The sequence below is a fragment of the Mytilus californianus genome, unplaced genomic scaffold (genome assembly GCF_021869535.1).
Source record: "Mytilus californianus isolate M0D057914Y unplaced genomic scaffold, xbMytCali1.0.p SCAF_8, whole genome shotgun sequence".
NCBI lineage: Eukaryota > Metazoa > Mollusca > Bivalvia > Mytilida > Mytilidae > Mytilus > Mytilus californianus.
Window position 1 is genome coordinate 44,644,727 of NW_026262734.1, and position 17,288 is coordinate 44,662,014.

Sequence of the window (17,288 nt, forward strand, 5' to 3'; positions counted from 1 at the left end):
AATATTACTGAATTATTATGCGGCTATATAGATTTACATGATAAAGTGCAAATATGGTAAGTTTTGGTTGATACGGTCAAATAATTTTGCTATACGAGTCAGCCTGGGGTATCCAAACTTCTGAAATTTTGTTACGTATTAATATATTGAACAAAAGGAGGACATGTTGGCACTCTAAATTTATGCGGGTAAAATTTTGCAGTGATTGTGTTCCAATATTGCTGTCATTTGTATTGTACATTCTATCCCGACCTAAAAATATTTCTGATTTACTATGCGGCTATAAAGATTTACATTATAAAGTGCAAATATGGTTAATACGATTTAAACAATTTGATTTGTATTGGAATATATATTCAGCTCGTTAGTATTGTAACCATTATCGTTTTTTTTAATATATAGAAAGGCAGATCACGGATAAATATATAAACAAGCAAAGTTTTATGCGTAATTTATTTACAAATAGATATAAAAAGATGTGGTATGAGTGCCAATGAGACAAATTAACTCTCCATCCAAGTCAAAATTTATAAAAGTAAACCATTATAGGTCAAAGTACGGTCTTCAACACGGAGTTACATGTATTTAATCATGTTTATATCACGGAAGTATTAAATTGATTTTATGTTTTCTATGTTTGTACCAAGAAACAAAGACATTAAAAAATATTTTAAAAAATCGATGTAGATCGAGCGGTCCTGGTTACAAGTTAACTTAGTGTTGAGCAGACCAGGCCAAAAGTTAACTTGAGATCAGGTCTGGTTCGATCGGAGTTGTCAAAATCAAAGTTTACTTGTGTTAACTTATGGCAGAACTGGTTTCGAAGTTAACTCATATCAATAGCGGACCTGTTTCCAAGTTAACTTTTTCGGCAGACATAAAAACAGTCCTAGGACCAAGTCCGCTTTTCAAGTTAACTAGATTGTGGTCCTAGGACTGGTCAGAGCAGTCCTAAATCCTGTCACAGGTTAACTTTGACCAGTCCAAATGACTGGTTATCAAGTTAACTTGCTGTACAGGTAAGGACTGCACCCATCTGTATATAGATAGATATAAAGTGTTGTTTTCATGTTTTACAGCACTGGTTCGTACCACTGCTGAGTAGTCAGTTCTTCGGAAGTTCGGTACTGACATGATTTATAATAAACCTTACTCAATTTGTTCGATTATAAATTTCGAAATTATTAAGAAACTAGGGTTTCAACGCCCTCAGGCAATGTTGACCTTTGATGGATTTAGCGATTATTTTAGGTACTTTTAAGTTATATAGATTTCCAACTCAAACGGTTATTCTACATCCATGTCTTACACGTATTCGTCTATTAGCGTTCTCGATGAAAGTATATCAAGAAAAGCGCTTCGGACGTATGAAATTTATAATGTATTGTTTTTATTTGGTTGTTTGTTCATTATTAGGTTAAGAAGCATACAGTGCTAAATTATCTTTGGACATAACAAATTACATATCTGATTAAACATCTATATTTCCATATGCTAGATGTGGTTCCAATCCGTACAATTTGTAGATCAAAATCAACAGAAGCTTGTTTTTTTGCATATTTAAGGCATACAAGTCAACGTGTAGAAAGAAAAGCTCGACGAAATAGATCTATGTCACGTTTTAACATGTTTATTCACGAACTTTAAACACTTTTTAGCTTGAAGGAAAAAAAATATAAATTCGGAACCTGGAAGGGTTTTGTCCGAACTTACTCCTTTAGACAACAGAAATTTACCGATATTCAAATATCACAAATATATTCTAATAACATACAAAAACTGAGTGTATCGTATGAACTCTAAAAGAAGTCAGACCGTGCGTGTCGACAAAGTAAACCCCTCCTGTTATGCATGCTCCGGTCGTAAAAGTAAGCCAATCAACACTCAGTTACCAAGGAATAGATCACAATCGGTAAATTATGAGACGACTATGATTATGGTATCTAAGGATCGACGACCGCGAAAACATGTCGCTATTGAGTTAAGACGCATGGTACCGTCAACCAATTTGAACTGGTGACGACAAAACTTATGTTGTGTCGATTTCAGTCGTTCTCCCTCATAAGTCCGTTGCCGTTTTTTTTGTACGGACCATATCCCTCCGTATAGTTTGATTATGTAAGAGCTTAACGTGTTAATCAATTGAGATATGTTAACGCCATATGATTTGACAGAGGGTAAGTTAAGAAATGTGAAATTGTCAATTTGAAAGTTGAAATCATCACGTCTGTCCTAAATTCAAGTTAAGTCATCTCAAGTTTAGCTGTAATCGACGACCATGTCATATTATAGATGTAAGTGGAAATATAATGCAAGTCTATTTGTATTTGTGGTATCCTTAATTTTAAGATAAAGAGAAATGAATTTATCATGGTCATTTATCTTTATATTACTCGATCAGTAGAGAGTAGTCAACTTTACAATTAAATGCCACAATGCTATTGTGTGCCTTCTTTATAAACAAGTGCTTCAAAAAGGCACACAATTACATTATGTTGGAAGAGTCAATGAAGTGTTCTACTGGTTTCAGAAATTCTTATCGATAGGGTTGAAATAGGTCATATGATGTATTGAAAAATGTGACTATTAATGTATTTAAAAAAGAATTCAAGTTGCATATTTGTTTTACTTTTTATATTAAAAGTCCATGCTCTGCATACAAATTGATCTTGGTAGGCCTTTTTAATATTTATTAGTAAATTCATGACAATCATGTTCTTGTACAAGGTAAAGAGGCAACTTTCGTATTGGAAAAAACTAGGGATGTCAACTCGGTGAACAATTACTAATCGAGTACTCGTTGGTTTTATCGAGCGATACTCGAGTACTCGCTCGGGAATATATCTACAACACGGAAACACAAAAATACGTATTTTGCATTCTGTGGTTTGTTGTTCAACGGACGAAAAACCATCTAAATAAGTATATGAGACAAGGAATTACACACCTTAATTAATAGCTCATTACCTACAAGTACTAATTAAGTAAAAAAAAACAATAATCTGATCAATATAATTTAATGAACACCTATTTAAAATTATAACAAGGAAAAACCATATCAAACATTAATATTTGGTAATCGTTAAGAAAACACATTAAATGTCTACAAAGGCGTATGGATTAGAAGTTTAACTATTCACTGAGGGTCACCAGAGGATGCAACGAATTTATTTTATTAGTAAGCATTTTCTTGTCAGCTATTATTGGAAACATTCGGTTTTGCAACTTTGTAAATTACAGTCTTGCAGACAAAAATATTTGCTCTGGCGGAACCGATGTGACGGAATGGCTAAGACATGTTTAGTTTAAAGTGTTAGCTTAGGTACAGCCCACGTATTTTCGGACGCATTTTAAAAATGACAATTTAGCACAAGCATTCGAAACAAAATGTATTTTATTAACTAGTATGATTAATCAGTGATGCCTATTCAATTTTCCAAAAAAGGTTCTCAAAACGATCAATTTTATATAAAGAAGACAGCAATATTTAATAGGAAACCGATTAGTCGAGTATCGTTTTGATATTCGATACTCGGTACTACCGAACGATACTCGAAAACTCGAGTACTCGTTGACATCCCTAGAAAAAACACATTATAAATTGCATATGTCCGAAGCGGTTTTCTGTATTAACCTTAATAAAGAACGACCAAAGCCGAATATTTGAAAGCCAAGGATGTATAAGAACCGAAACAGTTGAAGAGCTATATGAACAAAAAGACACAAAATTTAGCCAAATCCATCTAAGGTCAACTTTACTTGAGGGAGTTGAAACCTTAGTGTCTTTATAATAGCATTATGGCGTTTAATTGTAAAGTTGTTGTCTACTTTCTACTCACCGAATAATATAAAGACAAATTACCATAACGATTACATCTTTCCGTTTTTTTTAATCAAAGGAAAAGGAAAAAACAGTTTAAACAACTTCAGGGTAAGAACTGGTTTATTCATGTGTTATGAAGGAATAATGTTAAGTGGAAATGTTCTTTAGAAATGGTCAATGAAGTAATGAGTTAAAAATATTTTCCCACCTTCTATCTGTAATGGATAAAATCATTTCCTACTGGAAATGAACATTTGCAATTTAAATTAAGTAGGCCTACCTTATAAGTGAAGTCTTGTTTCATATAAGTTGTATAATGATGTACAATAATATGCACAAAACATGTTGTTGTACTTACGAATTGACATATGAATCTTGAACACGTTACGCAAACACTCTGCTTACACTTTATACTAGCAGGTCGTCTATAAAAGATATTTCATGATGGTAAAGATGACAGTTTTAAAAAAAAAAATGTTTTGGAATGATTATGATTTTGATTAAAATGTTGACATAGAGATATGTGTCGCCTTTGTATAATTTGATAAAATAATGAAAATATTTTACTTAAATTTCAATCCTTTACATGCACAAATGTTAACATTTTACCCCCTAGATATCATTACTAAAGGGAAAGGGTCAATTAATCCCCATACAAATAAGATATGCAAATACTATTGCAACGCAAACATTTAAGTAGCAATACTGTTTAAGTTCTTATTGATTTTTTTTTTACTTTTAAGACAATTGATCGAGCTTGGCAAAGGAGCAATAATCAGATGTTGACTGTATATGCGCAAGTAGAGGAATTTGCGTCTTAAACGACCGTTTTTTCTTATCATTATCTGAAAAGTTTTATATAAAAAACGAGTCTTATAGGAGTTTCATTTTTTTTTAGACGTTTTCATTACTGGTAAGACATTTTTGTCTAGAAGGAACATCCAGTGCTGATTTTCAGTCAGTTCAGTATGTTGCTGTTTATAAATGATAACAGCTACTGCACAATCTGAATACAGACTGGACAGATATTTCTACACTGCAAGCGAACTGTTGAACAGTACTGAATTTATCGCAGTCCAAAGGTTGACTAGAAAACTTGAGAATATATTGTCTATAAAAATATCAACATTATCAACTGATTTAAAAAAAATAAACGATTTAATTATATATGGCAAATTGCGTTTCAAATGACAGTTGATTTCTTTTTTATTATGATTTTTTATACTTGTAAAACATTCAAATAGAATAAAGGTTTTTCAATTATGGTTTTATAGGTATGACAGCGGTTTCTTCTACAAAAGATGGGTTTAAGATGGAGACATCAAATATTTCTCCAGTTGAAAGATCGAGAACAGACGGGTTCGACGATATAAGGCAAGCAGAGCCAGTCGCAGAAGAACACAACTACCAAACCAACGACCTTATATCTGTATGTTTATTATACTATATTATGTCCTTTGACACCTTTTTGATTCATGCGATCTCCCCAGTTTTTGATTATTACACTTTACGAAATAAAATTTGCAAATGGATGATTATTATACAACAGCTGTATGCATAATGATGATGATGATGATGATTTTTTGTCGGAATAACATTTTTACTCTTTTTCTGATTATTGTACTAATCAAAAAAGGCTGATAAACACAGCTTGAATACATTAAATTCTAAAATTATGAACATATTAGACAAATTAATTATAAACGTCTATACGGTGGGGGTCTACTCAATGTTGAAGACCGTACGGTCGTCTATAATTGCGTACAGTCATTCCATTTAAACTCTGGTGGATATTTGTCTCATTGGCAATCATACCACATCTCCTTACTGGTATAACGCACTGTGAAGATATAAATGAAGAAAGTGAAATGCAAAAGCTTTGTGTATATATTTAAGATATACACAAATAAATTTAATGATAAGTATCCCGCAGCACCAGCTGAAAGGCAAACGTTGTGTTTGCCTGACTTAAATACGGGAATAATAGGTTTTGATGTTGTCCATCTTAATTGAAACCTTTTTTTGTTAACGAACACCATAACTACATTAGAAGATCAAGTCATTATACTTATGTACCGCTTAAATTAGAGGAATTGAATCAACAATGAATAAACTCAGGATTTAAATTTTTTACGCCAGACGCGATGACCGAAACAAAAAAATAAAGAATAAACATAGAAATTACATAAAACAATAGACACAAATCACCGATATAAGATAATCGGTAGTTACCGAAGGTAAGTTCAAAGCCAATTAAAACAAATAAATAAATCAAGTTCTCCAGGACTAAAGTACCAATCAGTACATATCCAACTGATTCAGTGTACAAACATCATTAACAGACTGATAAACGCATCAATTGTGCTATGCAAAAAAGAAAAGAAAAAGATAAACCGTATCGACACAACATATGAAATAATGAAGACTCATAACTTTACATATATAGCAATATATATTAAGTTGTGTTTTACTTTCAAGAATAAAATCAATATTAGTACCGATAAAAATAATATCTAAAGATTTTCTGCTGCTTTACATGGGTAGCATCAAATTTTACGTGCTTTATAACCAACATCACCGAAAAAATAGGATAATCTAGTTTTAATAAAGAAAGTTCAGATATAATTAAGCTGTGGTAACAAATCCATTCCTTAATACTTTATTAGTTATACATAAATTACGTTCATTTGAAACGAAATCGTCAATACAGACATGATAACAGCGAGCGAATTGTGAAACATACACACCGTCGGAAGGGACCAAAGGAACATCAACGTCCAAACAGGAACGAAAAATCGTTTGGCTTTCAATTTTGCAAAACACATTGATAAATTAATATTGGAGTAAGAAAAAGTCTGTTTAACTTGAAGAACAAACACAATTATAGTGATTATGCATTTTATTCTGTTGACTGTTATGATTATTAACCAGGACATCAAGTGTTATCTGTATATATATTACAAACACTATATTACAGAATGTGGCCAGGTTAAAGATTGTTGTGAACGCCTTTTACCGTGTGTCTGTCTGGACAATCAACTGAATAAAGTTAAAATAACGGTTTATGGCGTAAATTTTTCAGATATAACAGTATAATTAGAACATTGTAAATTGGAAACAAGATATACAGTAGAGGAAACGATTTCAAATTTCCACCACAAACTTTCCTTTTTTTAGAATAAGAGGGTATTTTTGCCACATCCTATGGCGTTTACCTTTTATAATTTGTGCGGTTTGCTAGAATATGTTCTGATTAACTACTCTAAAAAACTTTAAAAAAAATACGGAACCTCTACAAAACTATAACAAAAATACCGAACCCCAAAGTACATTCAAAAAGTGAAAGTCCAAAAACACTGACTAAATCCAACGTTAGACTTTATCAAACAACAGAATAAATTGAAAACAACTTTCATCTTCCTGACTTGGTACATGCATTTACCGAAGAAAATGGTGGGTTAAACCTAGTCTTTTAATTGAGGGCAACATTGATTTAACACACAACACTTCTTTGTTACAGATACAATAGACTTACAACTTTCTCATTTCAGACGAACCAATGTCAATTAAGTTTGTTTTTATTAGGCTCTTTTACAAATTTATAAAATCTGTATCAAAATTAGGTTGGGATATCCGGTGAATTTGAAACTCGATGGTATCTGTCAATTGATTTATACATGTAGGTCGAACTTTGTTACCCTTGAACCTGTCTGAATTTTGTATATATTTTCATATATTTAACGGTTGGAGAGACATTACTAGTATATTGATAGATTGACATTTTAGTGAATTTATTTCAAAACCGGTTGAAGAGACATAATAGTTATCATACACCAGACGCTCGTTTCGTCTTCATAAGACTCATCAGTGACGCTCAGATCAAAATAGTAAGAAAGCCAAACAAGTATAAATTTGAAGAGCATTGAGGACCCAAAATTCCAAACAGTTATGCCAAATACGGCTAAGGTAATCTATGCCTGGGATAAGAAAATCCTTAGTATTTCGAATAATTCATACTTTTGCAAACAGTAAATTTATAAAAATGACCATATAATTGATATTCATGTCAACACCGAAGTGCTGACTACTGGGCTGGTGATACCCTCGGGGACGAAACGTCCACCAGCAGTCGATGGTTTGGCTTTCAAGAGATGTGGTGTAATGATTGTTGATTTATATTTATGCCTTTTAATGCAAGTGATTGTTCTGATAATTTGAAAAATATTTATCAAGTAAATATTTCAATAGACGGAAATTCAAGATGAACCACGAGTCCAGGGTTATCTATCCAATTTTTCAACTTTTGCTGGAGAAAGAATTACTGATCGATATGCTGGAGGTATGTGACTTATTAATTTTTATATACATATTTATAAATAGAAATGTTTTTTCGGATGCTAAAATCATAAATTAAAAAAAATGTTATAAAACCTACACAATTACGCATATTATTAATGACAATAGGGCGTACACTTTATATCTAGAAATAAATATTGCAATGAATGGTGGTTTTTCATTGATTTGAAAAAAGTTTATTAGTTTATATTTGATAGGAAAAGGAAGTATTAAATTTGTCTGAAAATCGTCTAATGTCATTAAAGAGAGAAAAACGTTTTACCACAAAATTTCGGGCAATACAATATTTCTCTACTCTCGACATTTAAATTATAGATATTTAAAACTATCTCGAGTGGAGATACATTGTATCACACTTGATCAGGTGGTTAAATCTATATTGACAATAAATTGAGGTATGAAAGGATTAGGAATTTAAACTTTCAATGTCATTTGCGGACTGTAAGATACAAACATATTTTTTACCAAATGCTGTCTCATAAGCGCTATAGCTGAAATGAAACTAATACTTCCTTGATTGTCTTATACAATATAATAGCATTTACAATATAACATATTGAAAACAATTGATTTATTGTAAGTTGCTTATCGTCTAGTGCATGAAAAATAAAAATAAAACTGGTTGCAACTGAAAATTGCATCTAATTAAACCATTAAAATGATATGTTATGAATTAACACGATAATGTCTGTACCAATAATGTCTGACTACTGGCGTAGAGTTTACTGCATATATATACTTTTTGGTAAAATACCAACAACATATGCAATTGGCGTACACGCTTGAAAGTATTTAATAATTCCTATAATTTTGCTGTATCCCTGCAAGTGTTCAACTGAACTCATGAATTGATTGCAGGATTATGCATGGTGAATCACAAAAGGAAGCCTATATATTTACTCTGTTTGTTTATGTCAATACAAGACCAATATTATGTACAGTACAATGCATATCTATTATGTTTGGAATTTTATATTTGTACATTACGTTCTTATTCTGTTATTTGTTTGTTTGGTAAATGTATTGATTGATTGTTTGATTGGCTGATTGATTGGTGTAAAGGTTTATAGAAAGACCAATTGCATAGCGTAGAGGAGAGACGCATATTTCATGTTGAGTTGTTCATTAACTGAGTGTTTGTTTGGTGTGAAGTGACGAAAATTCTGTGTTCCATTCCCCCGCTCCTGATACAAGAAAATACAGTACGGGGACCACTTCCTCGATTAAATACACGAGAACGGGTCTCCAGGCAAACAAGAAAGAAACTACGAGAGAATTTTCAGATTCATGTAAAACAACAACAAAAGCAAAGATCCCATTCTGATTTTAAATCACATGAAAACAAACTGCATACACAACAAATACAAAAAATATAAATTCCAAGAATCATAGAAAAAAATAAATGCAAAATAAAAGGAAGATTCAAGGATATTTGTTTTGGGATGTTAATCTTTGCATGTTCTCATTGTAATTATGTAGGAACATGTAAGGATATTTTTTCGGAACAGGAAAAGTAGAAGGGTATTAAATCCTGTATTTTTACCGGCCAAGACATATAATGACTTTAACACAAATAAACATGCTGTACTGATTCGGAAACGTCTTTTAAGGAGTACTAGACCCTACAGATGTGTTCCGCTTGTTCCTAGAAACCCGAACCCGTTCATGTTTTAATAGAGGAATTTGTTCCCGGTCGGCCCCTTTATTTGGAGGACAGTGCATTTGCCATTCCATGGGCAAACAATTCACGCTAAATATTTGTCACTAAACATATAAACTGTTCAAAGATTAATTAAATATTTCTTGAATATATCCCATATATAAAAACATGAATGTAGATTCAGAATAATTTATCTTCAATTTTATCTTTATGATCAAACCTTTGAAAAGAATATATTATATTAATCTTTAGTTTATTTTGTACCAGTTTAGATTAAGCTAGCTTCCACTAGCAATACAATTTTGAATGTTAAAATTAAAAGTCATAACTTCATGTTATCCAAATAATGTAGAAACAAACAAAACCAAAATAAAAAACTCTTACATGTTTACACTATTTGCACTTTAGCTTGGAATTTTCGAATAATTTCTCTTATATTTTTAGAAAAAATCAAACAACACTCACGAGTTGTTAAAACATCATGGACACCCAAGGAAGATATGCAGTTAGGCACAATAGTCAGGGTAAAGAAATCAGGAAAAGAAGTCCATGTGCAATGGGACAAGCTAGAGGAAAAAGTTAACCTGCTCGATCTACGCTTAGTTGACAATGCGTCAGGTATTCACCAATTACATTTTTTCAACGTTTTATCATGAAGTAAATATATATTAGATGTCACTAGTGTAGTTGGAACTGCTGACCATTTCGAGGCATCCGAGTAAACCACCATGCTCAATCTTAGTTTTTTTTTAGTTTTCTGTGTAGTAATTTGCAATTATAATATGTTATTCGACTTTTCGTCGTTTATTTTGCCATCATGTTGTCTTTTATATCGTTTGATTGCTCCCTTGGTCTTTTTCAACATTAATAAAGTATACAATTTAAATTGTTTTTTAAATTGTAAGGCTGTTTCTCAAAATGATGTATAAAGAATTTAGATAAAAACAACAATGACTATCTGCCTATGTACAACCGTTTTGTACGGCCATATACATATCATCTGTATTTTAAAATTCTCCTGTTTCACTGTATTCGTAAATCATTGATATCAAAAGTTGACTACATGATACGATATGGTAAATCAAGGTTGGCGATGTGCTTACGCGATCTATATGATGAATCAAGGATGCCAATTTGTTTACGTGATATATATGGTGAATCAAGGTTGCCAATTTGTTTACGCGGTTACGATATTTTCCTCAAAAGACCATAATGGTGTACAGTACAATGATAATTTATTATTTCTACTCAACAAATACTGTAACCCGCTGAGGAAGAACAAATAATATTGTAGTTAGTCTAATATTTTCAAATTGCTGTGTAATTAACTTATGTCGAGATTTTATCTGGTAAGAGCATAATTTAATCATACTATTCAAGTATTATTTCTGATTTAAACAATATCTCCAATGATAATTATTAACGATTCAAAATATATTGAATTTCATTTTTCTAAACACAAAGCAAAAAGTTAAGCACTCCAAAGTTTTTTTTGAAATGATACGATTAGTATCAGACGATTACGGACGAAATAATCGCAAATATAGAATTGTTGTTTGTAAGGCCATTACAGTGGCTTTAATAAAACACAACAAATATCAACAGAAATGATAATTTAATGAATAGATTATCACTAAATCACAACCCCAGTTAACATGTTCATTTTAAGTATTGACCTTCTGAGTTCAAAATGACTGAAAAGATTGGCATTGCGCTTGGCAAAAGTGAATTGTAAGCCAATTAAAGACATCCATGGTTCAAAGTTTAATTTCGAGTGAAATCACCACTTGCTTGGATGACGGTCTCAACCGGCCTGCGTCTTTTACTGGCTTTCTGTCGTCGGATTTTCTGCTGTGTTAGCTGTCACCATTCCCGGTGCATTTCTACTTTCAACTGACGTACGTTTTGTAGAGGAGGTTAGACTGCCTGTACACGACGACATTTCTTGCCCTAAAAATGCGCTATTGGAATCAAATCCGGGCTCATGGCTAACCATGGAAGAGAAGTCATGGCTTCAACTTGGGGTAGGCGGTTACGGTCCTTGAACACTGCGGCCTAGCGTTTTCATCCATAAACACATGTCTCGCAGCCAATGGATGGTTGTCAATATGGTGGACAAACACCGGCTGAAAAACGTCTCTGATGTATTGATCACCTATTAGATTTCGACGAATGGTCAGATTACAAACATGAGTGATGCACCCCAGTATTTTTTTGTATCCAAACTCTCACGCGTCCATCCGTTACATGCGACAGAAACCAGTTATCGTCCGACCACTGGATCTTGCGCCAGGTCCTTAAGTTCCAACTATGTGGTGGTCAACGCAATGCCAATGCCAAGTAAAACACAATCGTTGACGATGATGAAGGTAAATCCAGAAAAGCGCTCGAACGCATGCAATTTATAACATTACTATTTGCAAATGGCATTTGTCTTACACGGCGATTCAGTGCCCTGTCTTTAAGCTAATATTTCACAGGTTGTCTACAGGATCTAGGTACTGTAAGCAGGGAAATTTTCGCGGCAGTCTTATTTTCTCGGTTAGATTGGAAACACAAAAATAAAACTTTCGCGAATATTTTCATGGAGTTGGCTTGGGTGTGTTTTCTCACAAGATGGCTAATTACAGTATAGTGATAGCCCATCTGATTTCCAATATCTTGAAAGGACATCCCGGTTGGCCGCAAGCTGATAATAAGCCATCTGAGAGTCTCCGGTATTTGTCGTCGTACCAAGTTAACAGACAATGTATAAATGTGTCAAAACACCGGGCTGAAATACCAAAATTTAAAGCGTGGAAATACTGAATTTTGGATATTAAATGGAGGTATTGTGCACGTGCATGATACCTCAATATCTTAATAACAGGTCATACCTGTATTATCACTATTTTTTATAGAACAATGTGTGTTTAAATCAATATTTGCATTTAAAGAGCTTTTATGTTTCACCTGTAGCATTTCAAACTATTGCAACGTTTGAAAAATTGTATTTTACCACTATAACAACCTTCAACAGAGTGTATAAATAAACATGTGACCGCTTTTTACATTCTGAAACGCTTTAAGGGTCCCAAGTTTTGGAACATATGAGTCTATTGTTATACAACTGCTACAACTTTGGCTTGACTGTAACACATTGTTTTAGCTGGTGTAACGCTTTTGAACAGTATAAGTACGCCAAAGGTATAGTGGGTTGTACTTTATAGTTGTGCTAAACCCTATCTCGTTACATTAAATGTAATCAATTGTTACCTCTCTTATACATGTTATAGCTATACTCATTTTGTTTAAAAGTCATTTTCAGTCATCGATAAAATAATTAATTAAATGAATGTCTCTATTATGAGGTTTGTTTGGTACAGTCCTGAATTAAATGTAGATGGTTTCGTGGTTGAATCATATTAGACAAAATAAGATGGCATGCTTATCTATTTTATCAAATCTTTATACTTCACTAAACATAGATGAATAAAACCAAATTCTATTTTTAGCACATTCTAAATTAGTGATGATTTAATTGGCTTTGCCAAAAAGTTTTCATTTTCAAATTACATGTCTTCATTATCTTCATTTTAACAAAATAACATGAAGAAAGAAATATTATATTTAACATTTCCGAATTATTGTATTTTTTATAGAAAAAAAAGAAAAAAGTTCAAGAGTAGTTTTCATATCACGGACAATCATGCGCAGCAGTACAGTAAGCAGTATGCAGGTTGGAAGAAACGTTAACCTACGTTTATTAGACAATGCGCCAATAAGTATGCACTTCTTGTATTTTTAGTTTTGATTGTGAACTCTTCGTTGTTGTAAAACGGAGAGCTTAAATGAAATAGATGATTTCGGGTATACGAAAAAGGTCAAGGTAAAGTAACGATTCAATATATATGAAGGTCTGCGTTTTACAGGTTATCTAAATTACAAAAAAAAAAAAAACAACAATGATAATGATATATAACAAATTAAGAAATTGTCAGTTTTAGATCATAGTTAATGATTGGTTTCTGTCTGGGTTAAAACCAGAGGAACCCGAAAGGTCTTTAAAACAGAAAATCAATTGGAGCGTTGTCATATCCTTGTAAGCGAGGCATGGACGCAGGATCTGTATTTTAATCAGATTGAGTTTGATTCAAATGTCACTAATGATATAGTATGAAAAACGAAAAGACTACTGATAAGCCTTGTATCTTTGATGATTTGTTTTTAACCAATATAGAGAAATACCAAGCAATTCTTCTATGGTTAATAAGTAAGACATAAAAATACGGATACATATGAATAAAATTGGATGTTACAAAATTTCTGAAATTATTTTAGAATAAGGATTATATCTCCCTCCTGCAAAGCTCTGATTCCTTGCCTGACTTTGGCTACCCTTTTTGTCCTTTTTTGGTTTTATCAGTTCTTCAAATATGAATAAGTTGTGGATTTCAAATATTTTGGCTTCTGGTTTACTACCACTGATTCGGGCCCTTTCAGAAAGAACATATAAGAAAGTTGTACATATTTTAAACAAAATAGTTCCTACGCATAGCTGTAACTTTGTCAATAAGAAACATATTTAGGCAATTTTGGTATCAAATGAAACCTTAAGGACTTGAAATAACTATAGAACCCTTGTTGAAAATTTCTTTTGAATAATAATAAAAAAGAAATTATAAAAGGAGGGCACATTTGCCCTGTTGATCGGATCAGAAGTACCTGTTTTGTACTACCAAACTGCAGAGAACCAATGCGCTTTAATATGCAATTAAAGGTGTGTTGAAATTTTACGCACAAGTCAGGATAAGGTAATGTTTTGACATGAAATGACTACCACTTTATTTGAACTTAAGACAAAGTAACCATTAATGCTTGAATTCAAAATTTATCAGAGAAAACATTGGGACTATGAATTAGTTTTATACCTTCTTGAATCACTGAAGAGACAGATATTATGTTATATTGATAAGCATGGTGCAGTAAAAGTAATACCGTTAATGTTATCACTATCACTGTGTCGATACCTCTGCTGGTGGACTGGTAGGACTGTTAGTCTTCTATGGTATACCAAAATCAGTAGCCGATGCTAGATTCGGTTAAAACGTGAAGATACAGATATTGTGTTATTAAAATTTTGATTAATAATTGAATCTCACTTGTGTAAAGCTTTAATTGCTTACCCAGATTTGGCTACACCATTTGTCCTTTTTAACAGCTCTTCAATTTTTGAATAGTATTAAGTTGTTTTTAATTTTTTATATGTTTTGTCACCGAAGAGACATTAGTAGTCCACATTTAATAAGACATATAAGGCATATAGCTATTTTCGCTGCTTGTTAACTACCAATGAGAGAATCTATGGCCCAGGGATAAATGCTATACCACTTATACAATTTGGGAAGGTTGCAACAAATAGTTTGTGATTGTTTGATCTCTATAAAATAATATTGAGAATGGAAACGGGAAATGTATCAAAGAGACAACAACCCGACCAAAGAGCAGAAAACAGCCGAAGGCCACAAATGGGTCTTCAACACAGAGAGAAAATCCGCACCCCGAGGAGGAGGTCAGCAAGATCACTTTTGTATGCCAAATGTAAATTATAATATAGATTGGTAACTGTAACATCCCTTTCACATGTGTAATATCTATCCCCATTTCTTTTGACTGTCATTTTAGTCATCTATATTGTAATAAAATGACTGCCGCTGGTATGAATAGTTGTTTTACGTGCAGTAATGTATCATATGTAGCTAATGTCTGTAATCTTTCAAATACAATTGGTTAATCAAAAGCAAATCAATCTCATATATCTTATCAACTCTTTGGAAAAAATAACTTAAAAAAAATAATATATTTTTGGTATATTTTGTATAGGTCTAAATTTAATTGGTTTTCATTTTAAATTTCGATGTTACATGTCAATACTATAGTTTAACCCAAAAAATTCCAGGGACGAACGGTTGTATTTTGCTTATGTTTGACATTTTCGGATAATTGTTTTATTCATAGAAAAAATAGAACAAGGTTCAAGAGTAGTAAAAAAATCATGGACACCCAAAGAAGAAATGCCTTTAGGAACAATTGTTCTGGTGAAGACATTAAGAAGTGAAGTGTATGTCCAATGGGACCAGATTGAAGAAAAGGTTCATCTTCATGATATACGTTTAGAGTCTAGTCAACAATGCGCCAACAGGTATTACCCAATTAGAATGTTTATCGTTTGTGGCTTTTGTATATTTGTTATCAAATAGAAAGTGATGAGTTCGGGTTTTGCGAAAATATCAATATAGAGCCATCAATTCAAAATGTATAATGAAGTCTGCGTATTACATTAGGTCGTCTAATTGACAACCACTAATAATTAAAATAATATATGAAAAAAAAATAATCAGTACATTATAAGTCTTAGATCCAAGCAAATACTTGCTGACTACATGTGCTACTGTTCTACTGTAGATCAATACAATTTGGTTGACTAGCAGCAACATATGCCACTACCGTAATCGTACATGTATGAATTATATCATTAAACTGGGCCCACGAGTAGCTACATGTAGCAGCATCAAACATGGTGAATCAACCAGAATAATTGATATGTGTTTGCTTTAGGTCCAGTGACAAATATATGGTACTCTCTCTCTCTCTCTCTCTACATGAGGTACCGGGATTTAGCGTCCAAATTCTGACTGAACGGTGGTTCGTATTTATAAATCCCGGACAGCCAAATGGACGCCAACTTCGGAAGGGTTTAACCACTGGTCGGTAGAAAACCAAGGTGACCGTTTTTTTTTTTACCTCAGTCACCCTTGGAATGATCACCAATGAAAGCCTGTCTATTTACCCAGTTACAATGTAAGTTATGTTTCATAAAAAAAAACTAAGTTTGCCGTCAGAGCGTATTATGCAATAAATTGAGTTTGTCTACTGAACGTTTACTGCAATTTCAAACTCTGCTCTTTTCTTTGTCTTGTGTCTTCTGTCAATTATATGTTTTAGAAGGAAGTCAAATTATTTAACTGAAAGATAGTATTTCTTTTGAAGAGATCACTGATGATTTTATGAGATCGTTGTTCCGAAAATTTTTGTGATCCTTTTTACATTAATATTTTATGACTGTAACAGCCTACATAACGGTGTTAACAAAAAATTTGGCAACTGCTTTAATTCTAAAATGCTTTTACTATCCCCACATAAGGAAACAATTTTTTGAACTGGTTCAACTTTGGACAGGCTGTTTCACGGTGTTTTTACCGTTAAAACTCTTTGTACATGTTATAACACAGAAAGAATACTCAATGGACGATGGGTTGCACTTTTTGTATGCTAAATAAAATTGAGAATGGAAATGGGGAATATGTCAAAGTGACAACAACCCTACCAAAGTGCAAAAAACATTTCAAAACCTTCCAAGTTACGACAAATTAACCATTACAGCACACGAGTTTACCAACGGTTTTTGTC

At 32.6% G+C, this 17,288-nt stretch overlaps 1 protein-coding gene across 34 annotated transcripts in view; it reads left to right on the forward strand.

Annotated features, from left to right (window-relative positions):
- LOC127712112 (uncharacterized) overlaps positions 1-17,288 on the forward strand; it is a 468,529-nt gene that overhangs the window by 82,248 nt on the left and 368,993 nt on the right. The window contains exons 2-6 of one of the 34 annotated variants that reach the window (XM_052218354.1): positions 5,098-5,252; positions 8,072-8,162; positions 10,284-10,457; positions 13,481-13,603; positions 15,837-16,020. The exons of the other annotated variants lie outside the window; for them this stretch is intronic. Of the exons in view, the coding sequence (XP_052074314.1) occupies positions 5,100-5,252; positions 8,072-8,162; positions 10,284-10,457; positions 13,481-13,603; positions 15,837-16,020 (725 nt within the window). The 5' untranslated portion in view covers positions 5,098-5,099. The remainder of the gene's footprint in view (positions 1-5,097; positions 5,253-8,071; positions 8,163-10,283; positions 10,458-13,480; positions 13,604-15,836; positions 16,021-17,288) is intronic. 34 annotated transcript variants of the gene reach the window in all.